Source organism: Cydia amplana, chromosome 5 (assembly GCF_948474715.1).
Source record: "Cydia amplana chromosome 5, ilCydAmpl1.1, whole genome shotgun sequence".
Lineage (NCBI taxonomy): Eukaryota > Metazoa > Arthropoda > Insecta > Lepidoptera > Tortricidae > Cydia > Cydia amplana.
In genome coordinates, this window is record NC_086073.1 from 7,002,983 (window position 1) to 7,030,418 (window position 27,436).

General features: G+C 39.3%; 1 protein-coding gene across 1 annotated transcript; it reads left to right on the forward strand.

Annotated features, from left to right (window-relative positions):
• The first annotated feature begins 411 nt into the window (after window positions 1-411).
• Window positions 412-26,601, forward strand: LOC134647900 (uncharacterized). Its single transcript, XM_063502265.1, has 6 exons — window positions 412-589; window positions 21,802-21,953; window positions 23,817-24,030; window positions 24,259-24,532; window positions 25,315-25,517; window positions 26,173-26,601. The coding sequence occupies exons 1-6, from the start codon at window positions 502-504 to the stop codon at window positions 26,439-26,441; spliced, it is 1,200 nt and encodes a 399-aa protein (XP_063358335.1). The 5' UTR covers window positions 412-501; the 3' UTR covers window positions 26,442-26,601.
• The last annotated feature ends 835 nt before the right edge of the window (window positions 26,602-27,436 follow it).

A 27,436-nucleotide genomic window follows, 5' to 3' on the forward strand; every position in this document is an offset into this window, starting at 1 on the left:
CAATGTTTCATATGAAAACGTTATATACTTAAGTACCTATACCTACGTTAGAGAAATAAAACACGTAGGTACTCGTAAATGTAAAGTTGGTATAAATACAAAATAAACACAGTATTGTGTAGTTTTCGGTACCTACTTTCTGGATGGTTTCAATTTAGCCAGATCTATTGCTGCAGAACTTAAACTTCGCTTTTGCGAAATGCGAACATATGCTTTAAAATTATATTTTAGGCACATTGTAATTAATTTAATTAGTTGATAGTGTGTGTTAAATAGTTACTCGAGTTTACTTTATTTATTTAGGAGCTATTCCAATATACCTACTCTAACGCTTATCATCTGCTGAAATTCAGCTTCAGTCGCAGGCCCATGTTGCACGACGTCGGCGCCCGCGTCAGTTTACCTGCGACCTCACCTGCGCGCGCACCTCCGCGCCGCGGCCTTCACCAATCGCACGCTAGTGAATTACGAATGTGTTCTGTTTAAAATTTTAACGGCATTATGTTTTGCTACAGAAGTTTATTTATTTTTGGCATATTTTTATGGATTTCGTCGGTTTCGCCAATTGCCGACAATGAAAGTGATGATGGTGAGAAGAAATTATCTAATTTATAAATAAAAATAATAAAACTGGTACATACTATGAAAAATATTTATGTGACATAGTTACATATTAATTTATAGAATCATATAAAATTCACGATCATATTAGATACTCTTGAAATGCAATTCTTGTATCTATTTCTAAATCCCAACCCTTTTTTTTAGGTACCTTACGTAGGTACTTAGAAATTTGCACATTGAAAAAGTTCGGAAACTTCTCATATTTTCCTGAAATTTCCACGAACTTCCAATTTCTTTTTTGTTGTAGAGTAATTTGTTTTAATTAATTAAGAGTATTAGGTACCTATTTAATAGTTTTCCTCTAATTTGTAGGTAAAAAATATTTTCCGTATATGTATTTAGGGTTCCTTACCTCAAAAGGAAAGAACGGAAGCCTTATAGCAGCGGTTCTCAATCTTTTTTTTTGACGGAACCCTTTTGGAAAGCGAAATACTTGATGGAACCCTACAATAAAACAATACTTTTAAGCGGTGTATTTTTTTTATTAATAAGCATAATAATTATGCTTATTTTATTATTCTAAATTCTTGCGGAACCCCTGCAGGGGTGTCGCGGAACCCTAGGGTTCCGCGGAACACACTTTGAGAATGGCTGCCTTATAGGAACACTTTGTTATCTGTCTGTCTGTACGTCCGTCTGTCTGTCAAGACCCTTTATCTCGGGAACGCGTGAGGGAATCTAGTTAAAATTAAAATCATATATGATACTACTCAGCTCAGGTCTACAGTCCCTGAAAAAATCAAACTTCTAAGTTAACGTAAAAAAAAGCGGCCAAGTGCGAGTCGGACTCGCCCATGAAGGGTTCCGTATTTAGGCGATTTATGACGTATAAAAAAAAACTACTTACTAGATCTCGTTCAAACCAATTTTCGGTGGAAGTTTACATGGTAATGTACATCATATATTTTTTTTAGTTTTATCATTCTCTTATTTTAGAAGTTACAGGGGGGGGGACACACATTTTACCACTTTGGAAGTGTCTCTCGCGCAAACTATTCAGTTTAGAAAAAAATGATATTAGAAACCTCAATATCATTTTTGAAGACCTATCCATAGATACCCCACACGTATGGGTTTGATGAAAAAAAAATTTTGAGTTTCAGTTCGAAGTATGGGGAACCCCAAAAACTTATTGTTTTTTTTTTCTATTTTTGTGTGAAAATCTTAATGCGGTTCACAGAATACATCTACTTACCAAGTTTCAACAGTATAGTTCTTATAGTTTCGGAGAAAAGTGGCTGTGACATACGGACGGACAGACAGACGGACAGACGGACAGACAGACAGACAGACAGACAGACAGACATGACGAATCTATAAGGGTTCCGTTTTTTGCCATTTGGCTACGGAACCCTAAAAAGATACGGAATACAATACAAATTACTTATTACACACCTCAAAGATCCTTAGTGATGCTATAAAGGGTTTTGTTTTTCGGAACGAAATCCTAAAAAATAATATGGTTTCCTCTCACATATCCATAATTCTCACTAAGTATTTGTATTTCCTATAGCAGGAAAGTCCTATAATAGTAGGCACTGAATACACCGTGTCTTCATTTGTTGTCGTACCGTGTCTGTGTTTGCTGGAAGGCAAACACTGAATTTATTATTTACTAATTTAAACATAACGACACCATGACTAGAGTCGCGGTCCGACATTTCAAGTACCTATGTACTTTATTTTAGAAAATTGGTATTATATTTTACGTTTCAAAATTTGGCCCTTGGCTTGGCTTATACATACTATACTATACTACTATACTATAGGTACAAAAATATCATTTCTGTAAAGTGTAGGTAATGTGTGTGTAGAGGGTATTCCATTCCACTTCAAAATAAGCTGATTGAGTTGATTGATGCTATCGAAATGTTGACATCACTACTAAATAACAGTACAGGCAAATCGTATTTATTATAAAACAAAACTATGATAACTTTATAACCCACGCTTCATAACGCTTTATAACGCTTCAGTTATCTCTGTTCCGCTAGGTCCGCCCAGAAGTTAATTCTTTCTGTCCCCTCTTCCGCCCTCCCCTGTCAAAATTCTATAATAATTCCTATATTTTTCAAGCTGTTCGACTTTGGAATTCTCTGCCTCTTGACCTAAGGTGCGCTCAGTCTCCTAACTCTTTTAAGAGACTACTTAAACTCCATTTCTTATCTCTTCCTTAATACTTTTATCTGGTTACTTTTTCTCTATGGCTGGCACTGCTATATTATATTATATATGTATTTATTTATGTATGTATATATAAGTATGGGTATGCATTGTATATGTATTTTTATTTTGTTGATTTTTATTTGCATGGTAATTAGTCTGTTTTTGATGTATTTAGTGATAGGTTTCTTTCATTGCATTTGCAACACCTACTGACATACTTATGTAAATTTATTAATTTCCGCTACCCAAAGGTTGTCTGGAAGAGATCGCTTTTTAGCGATAAGACCGCCTGTTGTTTACCTCTGCTTGTATTTCTGTTTTCTCTTGTATTGTCTTCTTTTATTGAGGTGTGCAATAAAGAGTATTTGTATTGTATTGTATTGTATTGTAACCCGCCCAGAGTTGGATGACCGTACATATTTAAACGTGCTTAGTACTCTTAACCTACATAATTTGCTCATTCGGTTTCCGTTGCGCACGATTGTTTGGGGTTAATTTTGTAATTTGAAGTGTTAAACTGCGATATGCGGTTACATGTGTAACTGTTTAATTCGCCTACATTTAGAGTCCTTTCTCCGATTATGCCAAGCGAAGCTCATGAGCATTACCTAACTTTTCTCGAAGCACTTCATCGTTTTTTAATCCTCTGAACATGGGTTTATATTATACCGGATAAACAAAATTTTCAAGACTTTGTTCATAACTAAAAAAACCATTTCGTCACTTACTCACTCACAGATGATCATCAAAATTCTTTAGGGTAAGTACCTTCTGAAGTCCTAGAAAGCTAAAATTTGGTATATAGTACGCTAGTATTAGTAGACAAACAATAAAACAATTCTAAATCTTCGAACTTTTACCTCCCAACCAACCCTTTTAAACTAGGAGATGGAAGTTTGTATGAGACTTCTGCAAATATTGTAATTAGTGTGTCAGATAATCTTTCTAAGTATTATTTTATATAGGTATGTACCTATAACTGCTCCGACCGGAAAACGATGAACTACCTTTATGAAATTTAAGAAATACCTAATTAAAAATGTATCATTGCGTTTAGCTTTTATTACAAGGCTGGAGCTCAGAGGTCAACGTAACTCTTATCTAGTTTTCATATGATTTTTGCAAGTTATGCAAAACGTAACAAATAAATGTTTCCTCCGATAACAGGAAACTCGAGAACGAAATCTAAAAAAAAACTTATTTTGGATATGAAGTAACAAAACATTGTAAACTATTCTTTTGAAAGTTTTACATAATTTGCATCTTAATGTGCACGTGTGAAAGTTCTCCCGTAACAGCTGAGAAGTTTTTTCCCAATTCCCTGCCTTATTATATACCTTGAGCTGTTACATTAAGGCATATAATTGGGTGGCACTTAACTCATGTGTCAGCCCAGTCATCGCCCACGAGCTTTTTAATCCATTTCGCATAATGATTATAAATCACTTTCAAATTAAATAAATTAATCGACTAGCGATTATGCTTTATGCTTTTAATACCTACCAAAAATAACAAACAATGTTTTTACATGTTTCGCTACATTATACATACTAGTGGTCAATCAACGTAAACAAACTGATTAATTATTATGAAATGATTTTTTTCGCATACCCAAACCTATACCTATGTCGTACTATAGGTATCTAAATAAATATTTATGAACAATATGTAAGAAAAACGCATAAGTAATGATCATTATTAGTTAGTATAGTATTAATTTCTTTAGTTAGTTTAGATCATATGTTTTTTTTAAAGTTACTTTGATGTGTAATTCTGTAAATCTGACATTATTGTGAAATAAATAAATCTTTCATTATGCATTAACTAATGCCAATTATATTTTAATGCTTTTTTTGCCTTTAAAACATCATAACTCGTTGATGTCTTTTCTTTTGCATGCTATCAATTGATGTCTTTATGTACTTAACCCCGTCTACATGTACCTATTTGCATTTGTGTTAAGCAGGTATTTGTGATTACCTACACTTATATCGTTAGCTTGTTACCTTTGTCTTTTGACGTCGGTGATCGTATATACCTAACCTAACCTTATATACCTAACCTAATTACACCTTATGGTTTTTAACAAACTGTTTGTAAAGTAAGTTTCTGTAATTTGGTTTTTATTTTAAGTAATTACATAGATCAAATGAAGTAATATTTTACGCAGATGTAGAAATGGGACAAATAATATCTGTCCGAGTTATTTATGGCCCTAGGTGTTTAATGGAGGTACCTTAATAAAATCTCCCTTTACGACGCCGTTGTCTAGCTTCTTTGCATTGGATATAAAACATTTCGGTTTAAATAGGTATTTAAATTCTCAGTTAGGTGCTTCAGACGAAATTGATGTGTTTAGTGCTAATAATCTGTAGCATTAAAGTCTGCAGGTTATTTCGTGTAGCTAGTAAAGGATATTTACGCGGAATTTACTAGTTGACATTGACAGTGCTATAAGATTCCTATGTCCATGAATGATGCCCAATTAAATACTTAAACCTAAGCTTAATTGGCGATGTTGCGTCTGGGTTCACTTCTCAAGTTTTTAGTCGCTAATTGTGATATGTATTAACCATTATCTTAAGTAATAATAAATAATCATATGTAAGGTGCCTTGGGGTAACTCCGAAAGGGGGATAATTTTTACTATATACGAGTGTATGTATCTTCGTCTAAGTAGGTTATAAGTACACACGATATAAGCCTTTTTACTATTAAGCTTAGGTACTGTGGGGCTTTGTCAATTTGTGTAATAATATGTCTCATATTATTTCTTTATTTGATCCTTTTGATTAAAAAAACAGTGTTATTAAACAAAAAATAGAAATATAAACATTGTCTTATTCTGTTCGTTATAGAAGAAGAAGAAAGAAGAAGAAATACATTTATTTTAACGCCACAACATGAAAACAAAGAAAAAAATAAAAGCATGCAGACATAAAAGACATTTGGACGCTAAAATAGGATCCCCACTCAGCATAATGCCGCGGCAAACCGTGGCGCTGGTTTTCTGTGGGGACCTGACTTAATCTAAAAAATTGACGACGACACGTACGCCAATGACACACAAATAAATTTACATTGATATAAAAAACACAAACATTATTATTTATATAACAAGGAAAACAGAAAATTAATATACAAGTAAAAACCAGAATAAAAAATAAAATAAAAAATAGAACAATATTTGAAAGTAGGACGTAGTTGCACGAAGTCACAGAAAAAAGCCAAAATTAAAACTAAAGCAAACTAAACTAAAACTAAACTACAACAAATCATAGTTTTGCTACAAACAGAAATGTGTGTGAGTGAATAATATGTTATAATGATTTAATGATGTTTTATTATGTATACCTCCTACCAACGTTAATAGGCGGCACTGCTATCATGCTGTGCATTCTCCCAGCACTGGACTTGAAACTTCCCACTAGGTAACTAATATTGACTGTTTAATTACCTTTAATAACTCCCAGGATGACAGCCTAACAGAATCTGCAAGAATACGCCTGATGGCTTGTTTTGCTATGCAGATAGCCCGATACGGGAGCCCTGTATCTGAATATAGGTATATTTATTCCCAATGCGCGTTCGAGAGAGAGGGAAAGCAGTTCTCGTTCGCACCAATGTAATCTGGACCTCAAGAAGCGGAACAATTTTTCATAATCGGAGAGAACCAGGGATCGGAACCGGTTTTTTGCAAAAACTTAGAAATAACCATATTTTGCGAATTATTTTATACTAGAAATGTAGGACTCAGTTGTGTTTTTAGGTTACGACTTCGTATTATTAGATTGCCCAATTAGAAATGAAGTAATTAGCAAAGAACGAAAAAATACCGTTTCCGTTCCCATACAAAAAATACCGGTATCCGATCCCTGGAGAGAACAATGCATAATTGAGTGTTGAGTGGCACCAGTCGAAGCTGCTAATTACGGAGATGAACATTACTGGATGTGCCGAGAATAACGCGAAAAGATCGCGATTGAAACTCTCCTATTCACGGCAACCTTCGTATTCGTAACTTAATAAATAGACTGTAAAAGTGCTACATATATAGGCTGGTGCAGTCACAAATTACGTGGAATACAAAAGCCTGGGAATGGCTTTTCTTGGCCCAAGGATATACCTAATGATGAGGAAGCCCAAGTAATGTAACTAGATGTTGCTATATATGATATGCCATTAGTCTGACAAAAGAAAAAAGTGCAATAAGCAAACGCCAATGTAAAGCTAATCCTGGGCTACAGATATCGATATACTGGTTATGGTTAAGCTGAGCCTTCGACTTAGCCGGCGTGCTTTACCAACAGGAGCCGCTACCACAGAATAACTAATAGTACTACCGCGCTTGTCGCACGCTCGTTTGCTCTGAATTGGGTGACATGGCTTCCCATCATAACGACGGACATGCATTGTCAATTTATCACACACATTAGTAAGGGTTGACACAGATTTTGCTATTTAAACTGCTATTAATTAATTGGCACTTAGGTATTACGAAGTTATGCTCACGCAAGTGCTTATAAAAATATGCCATCTTCACACCATCCAAATTCATTATGTGACAGAACGTCTGTCTGGATTAATGTACAGCAACGTACTTCATGATATTATTTCAATATTATTAAGTGAAGTTTAGGTACATCTAGCTACATCTGTGATGTCAGACAATCTTCGCTCCCGGCCCGTGGTCCAACCGCTATGTCCAACTGGTTGCACTGCACCACGAGTAAGTAAAACTATCCGTGGTTCGACTGTCAGAATTTGGAATAAGTGTTAGGTTTATAAAATGTTTATCGACTATAGCTGCATGTACTGTAACTTTACTCGTAGTTTCAGTACAAGTAAATTAACGTACCTACCTAAGTGGCCAAGTGCTCGCATAGCTTATAGGTAATTGTTTACTTACACAAGGTAAGTGTAAGTTACGGAGTGTTGCGATGACACTTAGTGAACACGTCTTCCGCTCCGGAGTGGTGCACGCGCTGATTCCTTTCTGCTTGGCTTATGATTATGAACACGACGATCTCTTTTTATCGTCTTTAAAATGTTCTCATTCCCATTATACAATTTAAATTTAATAGGTAACTGTTTAGGTAAGTTAAGCATATCAGTTGTCATGTCTGTGCTATCAATATTGTTGCTAGTTCGTTTGCTCTGACTCTACATTCTACATAGTTTACCTAGTCTTTGGCTTAGGGGCGTTGACGTTAAATTAAAAATATTTAATAAATATGTTGGACATTAATGGCACAAAATATGTTGAAAATCAACCATCCCGTTAGAAAGGGCTGCTATAGGGTACTCGCCGCGGTTGCCGGGTTGCCACCGTAACAATGCGCGCTCACCGCAAACTATCGATATTTCACACTTTTCCCACATCGCACTAAATTATCTGTAACGGCTCTCATGTAATCCACGACAGCTCCCGCGGTAATGCGTGTTACTTTGCCATGCACTTTTTTTACTAATTAGGTGGCATCCGATGGGATGCAAGCGCGGTAACGGTGGTCGGTGGTACTCGTACACTCGTACATACTCGTTTCAGTCAACACCTACGTGTACCTATACAATGGCCTTGAAACTCTTTAAAGTTCCACCATATAGTTCGATCCATGCACTATTCGCCATTTTCGTCAGGCTTGAAAATGAATAGGTACCTATGAAATACCTGCAAATCAGTCAACAAACGGACGACCGGTCTGGCCTAGTGGGTAGTGAGTGTAGTGACCCTGCCTGCGAAGCCGATGGTCCTGGGTTCGAATCCCGGTAAGGGCGTTTATTTGTGTAATGAACACTAATATTTGTTCTGGAGTCATGGGTGTTTTCTATGTATATAAGTATTTATTTATCTATATAAGTATGTATATCGTACCCATAGTACCCATAGTACAAGCTTTGCTTAGTTTGAGGCTAGGTTGATCTGTGTAAGATGTCCCCCAATATTTATTTATTTATTTAAACAATTGTAAACTGTCAATTATATGTTAACATAATTTATTTAGCATTAGCATGTTTTATGAAAAATCAGAAAAGTGTCCTACCTAGTAAAGTTTTTAAAACTATTATATACCTTAATAAGTAATAAGTCAGTATACATAGGAACACAGCCTAGCTGGCAGGAAACGTTAATTTAGCGCTATCTGTGTCACGGATCGCAGTCACAGCGGGAACGAGCCATCTGCAGACCTAATCTCACAATCTCTAAACTGCTTCGGCCAAATTAACTGCACAATGAAAATACTATACAACATCACTACCACATTCATGCTGTCACCGTTATCGACTATCTTTTTCATTGTTTACATGACATGGACCGATTTGGCGTGGTCGTTACCGAATCTGGGGAGCAATTGAAACTAGGTCACCAACAATGGCCAAATGTTCGGAACGAATCGGGATATTCTTTTACAATTACATAGTGTGCCGGTTGCAAACGTGGGTAATTAACTGTGTTCACGAAATCTCGACTCGACACAGGTCTAACATGCATGCAGCGAGAGCGAAATTGGGGTCGTATAATGGACGTGTACAGGTATTTCTAAATAATTCCGTGATATTTTTAATGTTTGTATTAGCGCGCTAGAATTGTATCTAAAGCCGCAAGACAAGTCGAACTAAGAGTCCGGTCCGCGGCGAGGGCAACAGGGTTCCATTCCTACGACACCGTTACTTTTTATACAAATTTGAACTTTACATCTTATAATTTTCTCAATTTTATGGGACAAATGAGAAGTGCTGGCAGCCCGGGGCGCGCAGCGCAGGGCGTCGCGCTCGTATCGCAGGCGCAGTTATCCAGCTCGGCAGTTAGCCCATTTGCACTATGATGGATTACCCGTGTCTGCTGCGGTAAACTGAAGCAAAAACGACGTTCTCCTTGTCAATTTTGTTCTGCCTTAAGTAGCATATATCGTCGATCGGTACTTAGCGGTTTTGCTGATATGCATAATCTATTTCTTTCTCAAATTAGGGAAAGTTCGTAAACGTAAAATGTAGTGTAAGTAATTGTTTTGTGAATATGTACATATTATGTAAGTGTAGGTGTGTAGAATATATAGCGGCCCTGAGCAAATACTTGGCATACCTACCTACCTACCTACCGTGCAACATAATTATAAAACGACAATTTCTTAAGAACAAAAGATGTTTTGCCGGCCAAGTTACCTACTTAGTGGAAAACATGCTTGAAGTCTGTAACCTTTTGGCAGTCCTCAATAGTGTCCTCAATTGTTTAATTTAAACCGTGTCATTTGGGTTGCGCACGCATAGACGCATAGTGCATCGCCATTTCTCAATTATTCGCAGTCTAGTAGAATTTAAAACTACCTAAATTTGCTACACTAGGCAAAGGCTTTAGATACGAGTAGGTAGGTACTATTAACTGTGCTAAATGCAAAAATCTACAATAAACTAAAACGTGTGAAGAAATTTGGCAACCTAGCAAATGAAATTAAAAAAATAGGCGACCTATTTTACTTTTTACACGACCCGGGACAGAGATTGCTTGCTTGTAAACACATCAACGATTGATAGGTTTTATGGTCTAAACCAGCAGTCGGCAACCTTTTAGCAGCCAAGGGCCACATAGTAGTTAACGAAGTTGACGCGGGCCGCACTTTGTTAATATTTATGACTTTATCAAACATTGTCTTTTGTCAATATTACATACAAAATAGCCAGGGAGGCTCGCGGGCCGCAAGTGACAGGTTCACGGGCCGCATGCGGCCCGCGGGCCGCGGGTTGCCGACCGCTGGTCTAAACTCATCAGGGTGTAGTGATTGTAGCTACTGTTATAATTTAAATTTGAAGACATTTTATCTTATCCTCTGAACTAGCGATCTACTATGAGAATTCGGGCAGAAACCTAATAGTTCGCGAGGGCATTACGCATGCGCTAACGGTCGCGATTAACGCCGCAGGCACAGTGCATCAAAGCCCTCCGACCACGGCCCTAATACCACCACAACCGCACAAAGAGACAACTTCAATAAAGCTGTCATTATAACTGACACTAGTGAGATGTCAATGTCGCACAAACAAAAACACTCGAGCCGTTTTGCTCTTGTTTTGCTCATTATGATTATATGGGCCACGTGTGAAACTTTGCTTTCACTAGCGCTTATGACTAGACGAATGGTTTAATTAGCTGATAATTACGTTTAGGCGTGGCGCGTGGCTATCGACAACTTGTAAGTCGTGTTAACCAGTGCTTTGTCGCGATGTCTTGCTCCGCTGGAGACGATGCGCTAAATGCTTGAAAGCAAGTTGATTTACTTTCGTAACTAATAGGTATTAAGGCCTGCGCAAACCGGCGGAGCGCAGCGCAGATCACCCCGGAGGATTTACGCTTCCATAGCGCACACCGGCGAGGTAAAATTCCCCGCGATACCGCGAGCGCCCGCCAGCGCTGCGCCGGCGGCCTGATGGGAGCACGTCGGCGCATACCGGGGGATGACGCGGCATGCCGCCGCCTGCCGTCACGGTATATCCTCTCCCCGCGGCGTTAAACGGCGCCGACGATACTGCGGCATCCCACACTATGCACCGAAGTGCGCCGGGCCCACGAAGGGAAGGTGAGGAGTGAGTGGGGTAGCAAGAGCGGAATGTTTAATCACCGACCATGGCATGCCGTGAGAAGCCGCGGGATGCCCCGGGATACCACGGGATGCCACGAGATGCCGCGGCATTTCGATTCGAAGGTGCTTGCGGTATCAAAACTCGTGTTCTCCCCCTTCGTTCGCCGAGTTGCGCCAAGCCTTCCCCTCCCGCAGCCCCGCTACCCCGGCGGACTCGGGAAGCCTCGGCGCATACCGGGGGATGCCGCAGCATGCCGCCGCCTACCGCCGCGGTATCCTCTAACGTGCTCCTCGATGCCGCGGAGTAGAAATCCCCCGTGATGCTCCCAGAGTCGGTCTCAGAGCATTCAAATTTATACATTAATGTAATTGAAATAGGGAAGAATTATATTGATAAATTTAAAGTGATCTGCGCTGCGCTCGGGCGGTTTGCGCAGGCCTTTAGCACAGAATAACTAATAGTACTACCGTACAGAAAATTCACTCCTTCACAAAAGTCAGATTTAGGTATAAAATTACACCTATATCGCCGCCTGCAAGCGAACTTGAAACTTATAACCGCCCACGAACCGTGAATCTCCTTTGCGCGCCGCAGTTTTATGACCGAGCTGTGAGTGTCGGCACGGGGTCATCACATGACAAGTTTTTAGTTCTTACTTAATTTTAGTTTTATATTCATTTTATAACACTTATTATGCAATAAAAAAAAAAAAAACTTTATTTCAGACCAAAAGATTGATCCATATTTTGTTAGTAACATTTTAGACTTAATACTAAATAAATGAATAAAAAAATAAATAAATAAATGATAAATGAGTTATTTTCTTTTAGTTATTTGAGTTATTTTCCTTTAGTCGAGCAAATAAGAGTGACTGACTGAAGAGTGATCAGATTTACACGGACATGATTTTCCACTAGCAGTCTGAAAAAAAAACAACATGCTTGTCAGCATTGACAAGCATGTTGTTTTTTTTTCAGACTGCTAGTGGAAAATCATGTCCGTGTAAATCTGATTAAGTGTAAATAAATACCTATTTATAGGTATAGCTAGTTTATCTTTGAGATGATTTCATTCATTCAGTTTTGAAGCTAATTCAGGTAGCAGGTACCACATAGGGCATGCCGGGCACGTGGCTCCCAAATCGCAGATTGTCGGATTGAACTCCGGCTATTATGATAAAAACACCATTAGACTCTCCGAGGGAAGGCGTAAATGGCGTTATTGAAAATAGGTACTGAATATTCTCAAAGTAGCGACTGTTTAATTAGGTATGTAAAAGCAACATTTTAAGATACCGTTGCCTTACACGGATGCATAGGTGCTGCCTATACAAAACCAGTAGGCGTAATAGGCCCGCAGTATGGAATAGACGCGCAGGTAGGGCAGTAGGGGCGATCCTGACCGTGCCGCGCGGGTCGCCGACTCGCCGACCCATCAGCTTCCGCGCCGCGCCAAAACGCACGTTTACCCGCTCTATACACCCATAAACCATTCCACCTACTTCTTCACGTTATTTATCGATCACCAATTCCGGGGACTATCACCCCGGCGACATATCGATAACGGCGCTGTGACCGTATTTTGATTTTGCCATATTCGATTATGGAGTGTACCCACGCCAAATTGCCGCGTTCAGAAGTGCCCGGATAGGCGAGTATATGGTGGTATATTGTAGGTATCTGGCGTTTTATGTTCGGAACGTATGTGGCCGCAGCGGACGGGGCATGGCGAGATTCGCGAGCTTTATCGACTTGACTCCCCCGACTGTAGTGTTGAGTCGCTCACTCGTGAGGCACCTCATTTGTACCACTCATTTTGTTAATTTGTCGCAGTACTTCGTACCGCAAAAATGTCTTACTTCACTCCTCTATTTTACTTGATTCTAAAATTATCTTTCTCCTAAAAGTTCTATTCTTAACCTCCAGAATTGCACTCCAATTAAATGTTACTATTTATTTATTTATAAAGGAAGTGATGAATACATAAATATGTATATACATGAAATATTTTTGTCACCGTTGGAATTAATGGAATAGTCGACGCTGAAAATATGCTAGTACCTCACCTCATTTGAAGTAAGACATTGTAACACCTCATTTTAGAAAATGAGGTACTCATACAAACTCATTTTAAATTGATGTCCTACCCATCACTACCCGACTGGCACAACCATAAACGGTTAGTCATTTTATTGGCGCGCGATAGCCGTTACAGCTATTTATTGATGGCGTTCGACTATCTGCTCTTCAGGGTAGCCCGATCTTGTGGTTATAAAATAAAGCTATTACTTACAGATAGAGCAACCGATATGTCGAGTTTATTTCATATTTGTAAGTGTACATTGTATTACATCGCTTTAACTACTGTGAAAACGTGTACGTCTATATCGTTATTGTGTACACGAAGTCTATTAAAGCCGAATCAAGAGTTAAATTGTAACAAACGTAGCATTAAACAACTACTGCTCAAAGCTTTAACACCTTTATACTTATCTCTGTTATTAAACTGAATGTTAATAGTCATCATTAAAAGAAGCGGCCATTTTATTATCGCGCTAATATGACGCTGATTACAATCCAAAACTGACAGTTGCTGACAGCCGTTATTGACTGATGAAGACATCTAATCTGAAGAGGGCCTCCCTCGCGTCAAAAACGTTGATAAACTAGATAAATCTCTATTTTGTTCTCTCACGCCGCAGTAGGTCACTTTTAATTTAAAGGGGAGAAAAACGGCGATTATACACGCACGGCCAGCGCTCTACAGCGTAACAATGCGCCGTGGATTTACATCTTTTGTGTCGGCGACAAGTTGTTAGGGAGTAGGGACCATCAACTAAGGCTAAATTCTTGCAACGAACTCACGTAATTCTGATTCAATTACCTTTCAGCTGCATGCCGAGATAAATAAAAGAAGATCGCTTGTTGTGATCGGTTGAGCCCAAAATCCAGGCAGTGCGACCGTTCATGTTAGCCGGCCTGTTTTGATGCATCACTCACCTACCGGTTTCTGGAAACCTCTAACAAAAAAATAGATTACCTATCCTATCAGTCCTATCACCCTACCTAAATTAACAAGTAAACAAAAATAGTAATTAGCCTTGGAATAACATGAAAATATCTACCCGATTGTTGAATATAGTGTTCCGAATTCCTTAAAAATAGCCACAACCGAATACAGAACCTCCTCCTATGAAATTGAAGTCGGTTAAAAAGTAATAGTGTACTCAAACCTACATCCCCACAACACCGTTAACGTACGTGACAGGTTGAAGCATTGCTAATATTACTATAGAGACAAGATGCACGTAGAGGCCAGAATTTTCCTGGAAAACCGGCCCGTTAAAACGTAGGTCGCGTCGCGTAACGATACAATTTGTGTGCGGCAGTGTTCTAGCTACCGTTACCGAATGGTCGGATCATGTTTTTGTTTTGATGACAGTTCCCTTGTGTACGTATATTGAATGAATAGCTTTTGTGCGCTGTAGATAGCTGGTAACCGGCTTCCCGTGGTCGTCATAGATTAAAAACCACACTTCATACCAATGAGTTTCGAGGATGTTATGTACGAAATATCAATTGGCGCTTTTCTATATGCACACTGCATATGGGAAAGCGCTAATAGGAGGAGGAGCTTTTCACATGATTCTTTGTTATGCTATATCGCGATCGCTACTTTAAGTATGTATAGGTACTATGGTATAAAATACCTTTATCAATCATTATGCGCTAACGCTGAATTAATACTTATCACATGAACTTCTCACTCCACCAGCCGAATCTGAAATGTTCACCTGATATTAGCCCTAAATACTGTACATACTTACATATTAAATAAACTCGAGCCAGATTCAATATTCCAATATTCTAAACTTGTACATACTTACATTCATTCAAAATATTCAAATCATCGTACCGCCAGATAGTGTTATTTCTTGCGTCGTGATCACCGGTTTACTTTGTAGTTTTTTTATTATAATAGCGAGGATCATGACAATTGCGGTGACCTGCAATGACTTCAAGTTCCCGTAAGGCGTGGGAATTGTCATATGATAATGGTGCTTTATAGTTTACTCAGGGAACAACGGAGTCCTGCGAAATGGGTTGTGCGGTAATTCTAGGGCTTGTCGCGCAACGCGCAAGTTTAAGGTCACGTACCACGTAGGTACCTATATCATGTATATTATGCTGTGTACATCGCGGCTATATATGCCGGCTATTAAAGGTTATGTTATGCTATTACGATTGTGTTGTACAAAATGGTTACAAACAAAGCTTGGTACTTATACAAGAGAATTAAGTCACGTGAGAATGTGTTGGTACTGGATATTTCCATCATATTCAAAAATAGATATATTCTGTTTATCTTATCTTTTTTTCCCTTAATTTAATTAGAGGTCAATTAATTCTCCATTTATTTTACATATAAAATAAAAAACATGTAAAGAAGGGTTAAGTACCTACCTACGAAGTCCCGTACGTGTTATCTTTAATATTTTCAGCATGTGTGTGTATTTAATTTAATTATCTATTTTCCCCGTCACAAAACACAGTGTTGTGAATAATGACATTGCCTATTTGCCTATAAAGTGTAGCGATCGAGGCATGCCGTCACGACAACAATGGTCGTTATGGTCCGGCGGCGGGTCATGCGGCCCGAGCCTGCGCATCCGTCACACCATCTATGTTACTGTTTCAAATCTGCCGTCGCCGCCCAACCGTGGTGCTGGCTGAATCATACGGAAACATCATAATGATGAGTACTATACTCACATCCACATCATAACAATAAGTGACATATATACCTACCTACATAACTGAACCTGCCTGCCATATAAACTGGCGGTACGAATCCAGTACCGCTGATGTTCAATTTTTAGGACAGTGAAATAGCAATGAAACTTTTTGTGGATTTTTCTATCACTTTTGTATACCAGTCAGAGGAAATAATAAGTGTTTGATGAGAATAAATAAATTTGCTAGGTAACCATTTTTTTGGATTTTGAGAAACCGTGTGTCAAAGTTTATTAGTGCCCAATGAACCCGCATGTTAAATCAATACCCGTGCCTTAACACCATATAAAAGCTTTCGGAGTTGCGAAACTAAACAGATTCCTGTAACATTTGAGCCCTGATATTTATTTATATAATACGTTACCTATTAATGATTCCTATCAGAACAATGCAACGACTATTGTTTAGTATGGCCCGACTGACATTATTGGGTAGTCCATATAAATTCGATATACGTGAATATTATAGCGGTACTCGAACAGTATGTTACACCGCACACTAGGGTTGCCAACTATTTTTTGGTGGAATATAGTATTTTCCAGAATAAGGCATCAAAAATATAGTACATTTCAAAAAAATATAGGTAGTACTTTTAGATAAAATACTAAACATAAGTGTAATATACGTTTAATCGGAAATATAGTATTTTAGCGTATTTTTCCAAAAGTATATAGTACAGAGAGCCAAAATATAGTACAATACTATATAATATAGTACGGTTGGCAACCCTACCGCACACCGTTCGGTCTCGCGGCGGCATCCGCTCAAATGCGCGCTGCGGTAAAAATGTTAATGAGCTTGTGATTTAATTTCGAGAACCAGCCAAATTATAGCTTGAGACCTCGTGCCGTTCCAGTATCTCCTTTATTCAAAAACGGTATGAAAATGGGGGTAATTGAATCGAATTAATTGGTGGGGCAAATCAGTGGGCAAATGGATAACAGGGTGCAAAGTTCGCGCATGAAGAAAGTTGTCAAATGTTAGCATACCTATATTAAATTAACACTAAAACTATGAGTGTTAAATTTTGTTACTATACTGTAGGCCTTCTGTAGGCCAAAAAACTGCATTAAATGTCTACTAATATTTATATATTTAAGAACAAAACAACCATTTGTTAGAGCCATGGAATCGAGATGCTGAAAATTACCGCGAAACTTTTATACCTAAAAGTATCCTTCTGACACGACAATGACTATCAATCAATATATTATAACGACAATAACACAAGACAGTTCGGAGCCCGGCTACTTCTACTTTCACTCGTGCTTACTTAAATTCTCAGAACCAATATGTTGCGACATGTGACAGGCTAAAAAATTTAGAGCTGCTATAGTAATGTGCACTTTTACAGCGTGGGATGAGTGTCGTGTTTAGTTTAGACAATTACGTTTACAGCTACCTACATACTTTGCGAAGTCGCATAGAATAGGTAATTTTACGAGCATAATCAATTAATCACCTATATGTATAGAATAGGTATTGAGTTTCACGTAACACTTTTTTTACTTTCTTTTATCATATATGTATATATAACTAATATAATCAATAGTGGTCGTGATTCTGAGTAGTTCTGAGAATCCAGAGATTTAAAAACCAATTAAACAAACCGGACAAGTGCGAGTCGGACACGCCCACCGAGGGTTTCATATTTAATTTATTTTTTATTTTGTTTCTCCATTTGGGATTTCACGGTCTATAAATCCCGGTCTTTTGATAGGCTTGCGTTGGGATATAGATCCAACACATAGAGGCCCTTTGGAGAGCTTTAATGTTATGTAGAACGCTTGCTGGAGCCCGTTCACAGGCACAACAATACACACCCATCAACCGGTCTCAGAAGGCATTGGGGCTATTAATGTTTAATTTTTTTTTTTATAAATCTCATTAGTGGAAAATAATGTCTAATATCTAATTTGCTACCTGTCTATCTAATTTGCCAAACCTCTGTTTCTACATTTTCGCTTTAAACATTACGAACAGGTATCGCCTAACTTATTGTTTGGTACTTTATAATGTACTTAAAGGAAATGACGGAGCATCAAATTAGTTTCTAGTCTTTTTTATTTGCGAATTATTGGCGCGAAATGACGAAAGTCATCAATCATAAAAATACTACATCAACATCAGCAACATCAAATAGAAATATGTATGGCTACTTGGAAACCATAGGTACGAGGGGCGTTCAAAATATTCTCGGTATTGATATCTTACGACCTCTTCTAAAATTTCTTTCGTTACTGGCCGCTAAGGTTTATTCATTGACATTAAAAAAAAGTATAATTCGAACCGAGATAGTCTTTTGTTTTTCTGCAATTGCTGAACAAACATGAACATCCTGTGCGAATTGACAATGTTAACTAAATTAGAACATCGATGCGTGATAAAATTCTTGACAAAACAGGGTAAAAATCAAAAAACCATAAAAGAGGAAATGGATTGTGTTTACCGTGAGTCTGCTCCTTCTTTATCTACCATTCAAAAGTGGTCAAGCGAGTTTAAACGCGGAAGGGAGAGTATTGAAGATGACCCTAGACCTGGCCGGCCTGTAGTAGCTACTTCACAAGAAAATATTGATAAAGTGGAAAAACTTATATTGGAAGATGGTCGAGTGAAGGTAAAATCTATAGCACAAGTAACCAATCTCTCTATTGGTACCGTACATGATATTATACATGACCATCTTAATATGTCAAAAGTAAGTGCAAGATGGGTTCCGCGAATGCTGACTCGGCTTCAAAAAGACATGCGTGTAGCTTGTTGTTCCGATTTTATTGACCTGTGCGGTGAAAATCCTGATGAGGTGCTGCAAAGAATAGTTACTGGAGATGAAACCTGGGTTCATCATTATGACCCAGAGAGTAAACAAGAGTCCATGCAGTGGCACATTAAGGGTTCAGCTCATCCCAAGAAGTTGAAGGTCATCCCTTCAGCTGGCAAGGTCATGGCCACGATATTTTGGGATTGTGACGGAGTATTACTAATCGATTATAAAGAAAAAGGTGTAAATATCACAGGACAGTACTACGCTAACATTCTACGTCAATTAAAGGATGTAATTAAAGAAAAGAGGCGAGGAAAGTTAACCAAAGGTGCTTCTGCATGACAACGCCCCCGTCCATACTGCTCATATTGCCAAGGCAGCTATTGTTGAACGTGGGTTTAAAACTGTTACTCACCCACCGTATAGTCCGGACTTAGCCCCCAGCGACTTCTTTTTGCTCCCCAATCTTAAAAAGGATCTGCGTGGAAATAAATTTTCTGACGATGAAGCATTGAAGGCGGCAGTGGCAGAGCATTTTTACACGAAAGATAAAAAATATTTTTACGAGGGATTAAAAAAAAAAATTGATCGATCTTTTAAGTGTATGAACATAGGGGGGGAGTATATTGAAAAATAAAAATATCAAACTTTTCGTACTTGTTTGTTTTCATTCTCATACCGAGAATATTTTGAATACCCCTCGTACCTACACTATGTGTTTTCTACCACTGGAACTATGGTAGGTTATATTAGTATCTTCTTAGTAGTTTGTGGTTATACGTTAGGTAGGCTTAAGTAGGTATACCTTCTAAACTATTATTACGGGTTACGGGGAGCTTACCCATCTCTATTATAGATGTCTATAAAAAAATTGAACATATGTAGCTTATGACTTTCAACTACTTTCAAGGTTCTAAATAGTCCTATGGTTTCCAAATAACTTCACGTGACGGTGCCGTCGGTACCTATCTATTATCGACACCAATTTACCTTCATTTTAACACAATGAATTGTAGGGCTTTATCGTTTTTATAAAAATAAACGAAATGTCATTGGAAGTGTCTCCAAAAAAGTATCACGTAGGTACCTATTTGCCCCCAAACAAGGTTTGTTGAAACCGCGTTTTCACAAAAACGAACAACTTTCGAAGTTTTGGAGTGCCTATTTCAAGTGGTGCATTAACTACCAAAAATTGGTGAATTACAAAAATGCACCGTCATCAACAGTCAACGTGTTTTGGTCAGTGAAAAGAACTACATAAAGCTTCGCCAGGCGTGTCTCACTCCGCGATTTCGTCGCTTTGCTACAGGTAGCTAAAAGTACATCCGTTCCGGCCCCAATTTTGGGGAAAGCCATAAGCCGCGCTTGGCGCTGTCGCCACCTAGCGGCCATATCTGTGCTGATCGTAACAGACGCGTTTTGTTAGAGAGTGAGTCTTCTGTACTTAGTACTATTATTTATTCTGTGGCTTCGCTATGAGTTTGTTAAATTTATGTTTAATGTAATTGTTTTGTTAAACATATTGTCAACATTTAAATAGCAACTGAGTATGAACAAACATAAATTCCGTGCGTGAACCTATTCAGCATATTTAGACAAATTCCTTCAGGGCATATTTACGCGTTAATAAATTTGTTAAGTTTGTGTGAAAGCGGTATTGCCTTGTAATTAGTTATACAGCGTGTAATGGAGTACTCCATTGTCCCACATAGATAAATTTCTCATTACTGTCAGGTGGCCATCGATTGGCGCATAGCCTGCGCTTGCTTTGTATATCAGATACCGCACTTATTACAAATAACCACTTTTATGTAGGTACCCTACTTGTACTTTGCGGTTGTTTTGTTTTATAGCGAATTTTATGAGGTAAACTGATACTAACAGTTAAGGGTAAATGAATAATCAATGCGAAACATAATTTACTGGAAAAATTAAATTACTCGAATAATTCAACTGTTACATAACAGAGCTACGGACGATTTGAAGAGAAAGCTTCAAGTTCTTATTTTACAACCCGTAAATTATCTAGACTTTGAAGACGGACCAGTGAACAAGGCATTAGGTCAATGGTACGAGCGGAGTTGCTGATCCAAGTCATCCAATAGACGACCATCCAAGCGTAGCGTGGCGCCATGAGAAAATATCGACGCACTAATTAAAAGGGAATAATGCCTTTGCATGCATTACGACAATAAAGGAAAAGAGAGCGTACCTAAATAATTACAGTATTGTGATTACTAAAAATGACACAGCCGAACTTGTGAACTTTTATGCTTGCTAACGTATCAAGTTTAATGATGGAGCTTTGCAGATGTGTGGCGCTATTTAAAAGTAAAAAGCTTTTATCTACATCCATATCATATCATTAAATTCCAAACATCGTACATACTGTCGTCATACGCGACGTCACAAATGTACACAATATATTACCGCACAAAAAAAATCAAAATTAATTTGATTAAAAAAAATGAAATACCTGTGAATTAAAATTTTATTTTAAAATCGTTTGTAAGGCACTGTAACCTACGCCTCGATTCTATTTGCGGTTGTATTAAAAAATAGCTTTATACCATTTTTATCACTTTGTTTTAATTTCATTTAGTGCCACATATGCCCCATCCCACTAACCCGGGGTTAACCGGTTCAACCGTTAACCCAGTATCAAATTGTACTGGTAACCATGGTAAACCGGTTAACCCCGGGTTAGTGAATGGTGCAAGAGGCTACCGGATACCGGGCCGGCAGTATCCAATGAGGATTACCTCCACCTCTGACAAAAAAAGAGGCCTTTATTTTTAGATTACTGTTGACTGCAGGTACACTGTAATAAGTATATCTTGCAAGTAGTGAGTTCTTAAACTCTATGTACTTTTTCAGAAGTACTACACTTGATCGGCGAGCCAGACTTTCGCGACGTGCGGCTCCGATGGGAGTACGGGCGAGTTGAAGAGGACCAGCCCAAACTCCTGGCCTTCCAGGTCAATTACTGCGAACTGCAGGCCTGGGGCCAGTATCGCTGCCGGACTAAGGTATCTAAGTTGTTGCCGTGTGCTCCATGGGTTTACGAGAGAGCTGTGGAGGACAAACCAAACTCCTGGCCTTCCAATTTAAGTCAACTACTGCGAACTGCGGGCCTGGGGCCAGTACCGCTGCCGGACTAAGGTATCTAAGTTTTTGCCGTGTGCTCCATGGGTGTACGGGAGAGCTGTGGAGGACAAACCCAAACTCCTGGTCTTCCAGGTCAACTACTGCGAACTGCAGGCCTGGGGCCAGTACCGCTGCCGGACTAAGGTATCTAAGTTGTTGCCGTGTGCTCCATGGGTGTGTATGGTGGTGCGGATGACAAACCCAAACTCCTGGCCTTCCAGGTCGACAACTGCGAACTGCAGGCATGGGGCCAGTACCGCTGCCGGACTAAGGTATCTAAGTTGTTGCCGTGTGCTCCATGGGTGTACGGGAGAGCTGAGGAGGACAACCCCAAACTCGTGGCCTTCCAGGTCAACTACTGCGAACTGCAGGCCTGGGGCCAGTACCGTTGCCGGACTAAGGTATCTAAGTTGTTGCCGTGTGCTCCATGGGTGTGTATGGTGGTGCGGATGACAAACCCAAACTCCTGGCCTTCCAGGTTGACAACTGCGAACTGCAGGCATGGGGCCAGTACCGCTGCCGGACTAAGGTATCTAAGTTGTTGCCGTGTGCTCCATGGGTGTACGGGAGAGCTGAGGAGGACAACCCCAAACTCGTGGCCTTCCAGGTCAACTACTGCGAACTGCAGGCCTGGGGCAAGTACCGCTGCCGGACTAAGGTATCTAAGTTTTTGCCGTGTGCTTCATGGGTGTACGGCAGAGCTGTGGAGGGCAAACCCAAACTCAGGAGTTTGGGGTTGTCTTCCACAGCCCTCCTACACCAGGCCAGGGCCTTTCAGGTCAACTCCTGCGAGCTGCAGGCCTGGGGCGAACACTCTAGAGGGAGAGCTGTTGCCATAGTACCTACTCTATATTAATTACAGCAAGCGTTGTGTAGGTATTGGGTTTAATATCCCATAAAAGATTGGGTTAACACGGCATTAAGTTATAAAGTGATATACGATTCCTATAATATGAAGAGGTCCTAGATCCTTCACATTATTTTTGGATCACAAGTAACAAGTTCAAAAGTCCAATTAGCTAATCGGCTTATTCGACCGTAAAGAGCTCTACATAGTTAGTACTAAAATGACTGTTCTACTTAATTCTTAAATGATTGTGACTGTGTAATAGTCTACTTAAATATATATGTAGGTATACTCGCGCGGAATGCACAGAGCCACTCACCGGAGCGGTAAATTGTTCAGCATGACAGCTAACCATATTTACAGGACACATAAATTAAAGAACTTGCGATTTTTCTAGCAGTTAACTACCTACATACATACAAGGAGGATTAAGGAGGGTATGGTGAATAGGTTAAAGTAGAATTTTCTCTGTAAGGCTGACAGTGCAGTGTGAAGTATAAAAACCTTTGGCACGGTATTTTATAGTGATTACGTCGGGCTCATTATGGAGATGGCGGCTGAGGATGTTAAATGCTGTTATGCCAGACTTCGTAAGCAGAGTGCGACCGTCATAAATGCGCAAATAATAAAATATAGTGGTTTATTTATGTTACCTATAAATATTTATGGAAGTTTTAGAGCTTTTACTCGTACTTCCTAGGCCTTGGGTCGCCTAAGGTAGCTGTACTGGTACCATGACACAGACGGCAGGATTTTGTTGGGGACGATATCTAACTTTTTAGGAAATTGCTAGTAGAATTTGCTACTAATCAGAAACGACTATTCTATGTAATAACTTCGAGTGAAGAAGTTTGAATTCCCGAGCAACTGAGCTAAGCCCTCATCATTCTTGCTACAGGTCGTCGAGAACATAGAAGACGACAAAGCACGCACTACCGAATCATCGTCGACGCCGGCGCCGCGGCGCGGGCGCGCGTACAGCACGCGCGTCACGGGCCTGCGCATGGCGACCACCTACTCGTTCGAGGTGCGCCCGGTCAGGCGCGACGCGCGCGACCTCGCCGACCCGCACTCCATCGGATCCAAAATTATCATCGTGCCTACAAAAGGATGTGAGTTATGCCCGTGAGCATTGTGTATATAACGCGTAATACAACGTACTTGTTATTATGGCTCAATTTTTATGTCATATCCGGCTCGAAGGACCATTATTTTGTTCGATGTGTTTGTCGAAATACCTAAACGTAAAAATAACGAAAAAGCAGATGTATTACTTAGGCCTGCCTGCCTTCTACACCAATGGGATTAAGGCCAATATACTCACTTGTGGGGTGTTGCAGTTTCAGCCCGAGCGACTCAATGCTTACCTCACGCCAGCGAGGTAGAAGTGTCTACCGGGCCGTACTTCGGCGGGCGCATCGCCGTGGAAGCCGCGGACGGCGGCAGCGGAGCCGCCGAGCGCTGCTCGCTGCAGGGCAACCCCAACAGTGCCCAGGATGCTTACATCCTGCGGTTCCATCATGACGAGTGCGGCTCTGAGGTCAACGACACTACGGTCGCTACTTATGTCATCGTGCAAGAGAACCTCCCAATACTTACGCACAGCACAAGACGGTAAGCACAAATTAAGTAAGAGGGCAAAAACTTTGCTCAAGATGTTCTGCGGTTATCCTAGGGTTTCAACCTTCATTATCGCGCAGGAAACCTGGAGCACGCGACGTAGGTAAGTTGTTGTAGAAGACAGCTGAGGCCACAAAATACTCCAATACCAATAATGAATGCTGTCATATTCAATTGGAACAGTTGCATTTCCTTTGTTTCGTTAAATTTTCAAACAAATAAAAATCAACTCTATTCCCTGCACTATAGGTTCAAATTTCAGTGGCAAATTTCGAGTTTTGCATTTGTATGGCTGGGCCTTAGGTTAGGTTAGGTTAAGGCATGTGGCTGTCAATAATGAATGTGTCGAAAAGCCTCTGGCAATGTTACTTGGCTGTTCAAGCCTGTTCATAACCATATATAGATGGTCAACCAAATCTTGTCAGTAGAAAAAGGCGCGAAATTCAAATTTTCTATGGGACGATATCCCTTCGCGCCTACATTTTTCAAATTTGCCGCCTTTTTCTACTGACAAGATCTGGTTGACCAAGTATAGTAGGTAACTAATTTGAATTAACCTTTAGCCTTTAGGGCATTTATCTATGCTTATTGAAAAAATATTTATTTTGGGATGATTTTACGTTTTAAATTCCCCATCATTTATTCCTTACTTCAGTATGTTTTTAACTGTATCTTATAAAATGTATGCGAATCCTGTAATGTGTAAAATGTAATAGGTATTGTAAATGGTTAAAATAAAACGTATAAATTTGAATTATTGTATCTTATTTGTTCAGTTTCCTGGTACTGTGCACATACAAGCCAGAGACCCTGACCGTCCGCGCCGGCATCAACCTGCCCAAGGCGAGCCCCGGCGACGTGCTGCTGCACACGAAGCCCCACCCGGGCTCCGTGGAGCCCTACGGCGACGATTACAATGAGCTGCAGCCACTTAGACTAGAAGCGAGGAAGGAGGGGGGACCAAGTGAGTACATAAGGAGTACATACATACATTTAATATTCCGTCAGCCGGGCTAGCACATGATTGGCGCGACAGTATATCTCGCGGCGAGATAGACTACCCATCCCTCTTTTATTATTTATAGTTAGAAAAAGGCGGGTAGTCTACTCGCCGCGAGATATTGTCGCGCTAATCATGTGCTAGGTGACAATTTAAACTTACTATCTAATTGATAAAAAAATATTACTGTTCACTATCTATCTAATACCTTTAAACGAGCAATTCTTGTTTATTTATATATTTATTTATTTATATATATATATTTCGGGGATCTCGGAAACGGCTCTAACGATTTCAATGAAATTTGCTATATGGGGGTTTTCGGGGGCGAAAAATCGATCTAGCTAGGTCTTATCTCTGGGGAAACGCGCATTTTCGAGTTTTTATAATGTTTTCCGAGCGAAGCTCGGTCACCCAGATATTTACTCATAAATTGTGATCTTAATTAGTGAATTACCTATGTTAGTACTTACTTAATTACCTAGTTAATATTAAATCTATGATATAAGTAGGTAGCCTACATTTGTTTGGAGTCGTAAACACAACTAACTACTAAACGAATCTACATAATATAGGTACCTATACATATTATGATAATTGGGGGTAATATTAACATGACTTACCTACCTTCCAGGTATGTTCGGCGAAGTATCTCTGGTCATGTTCTTGGTGGTAGCCGCATTCGGCGGCATCGGACTCCTGATATGGAAGATGGTTCCGCGATCAGACGGCGACGACGTGTCCATCTCAACTGTGTCTACCTTGTCTCGCAGCAGCATCTTCGGCAGGAGAAACAGAGACAGATTCTCTGACGGCACATCCATTTACTCCATCACTTTATCAGAAAAAGACGACGATTATGTCAAGAAACCGTGCGAGGGCGATAACACATCTGAAGCTTAAGCTTGTGTTCGTTTTACAGCGTGTTTTGATCTAGATTGTAGCTAGGTAATCATACTTAGTTTTTATTGTCTAACGGACATTTGTGGGAATACGAGAGACGGGACAAACGGTGCCGTTAGGTTTAATCCTTCTCGGGACAGTTAGTGTTCTACCGCAGCAACCTAAAATAATAGCTGAGCATTGTACAATTTGTTTGAAATAAAATACGGAACCCTAAAAATACGTATTTAGATAATAAAATGTGGTGTTATGTATAAAAAGGCACATAATGATTGCCGTAGGCGCTTATGGTATTCCTAACGATAAGTACTCATGCCCAAATGTGATGCTGCACGACTTACCTATAAGTTGATAAGATTGGTGCGGCCTGGAAATGGGCTAATGACGATGCTTGTCCATAAGGGGCTTGCTACAATTATAAATATGGAATCTGCATAGAATCCCGAATAGTTCAAACAAATAATTAATGGTTCGTCTAAAAGTACCTGTTTTAGGATGACTGGCATTTTTCACACAGCTTGGGTACGGTGACAGCTGTCATCTACGTCCAATTTACCTATCTATATGTATCCTTAAAAAAATATATTGTATTTCATTTCATTTATTCACTTCAATCAATCAGCACTTACAGATAAACCTTACGTGCTAATTGGCATTACATTGCTTAGTGTCTAACATGCATTAACTGCAATAAATACAATAAAATACAATCGGATTAAATCAAAACTTAAATTATATGTACAATACCGAATAATTATGGAATTAGGAACAATATTAATGTCAAAATCGTCTAAATAAAATAATGATAATAATTTAAATGATATGTACCTATATAAGAAGATCAAAATCAAATAAAAAAAATATTACTATTTTCATTTTTAAAAATATGTCTGTATTGAGATGATGGCTGTCACCCCGAGCTGTCACCATACCCAAGCTATGTGAAAAGTAGTATACAACTAGCTTTTACTCTAGTATTTTTCTCTCATTGCTAA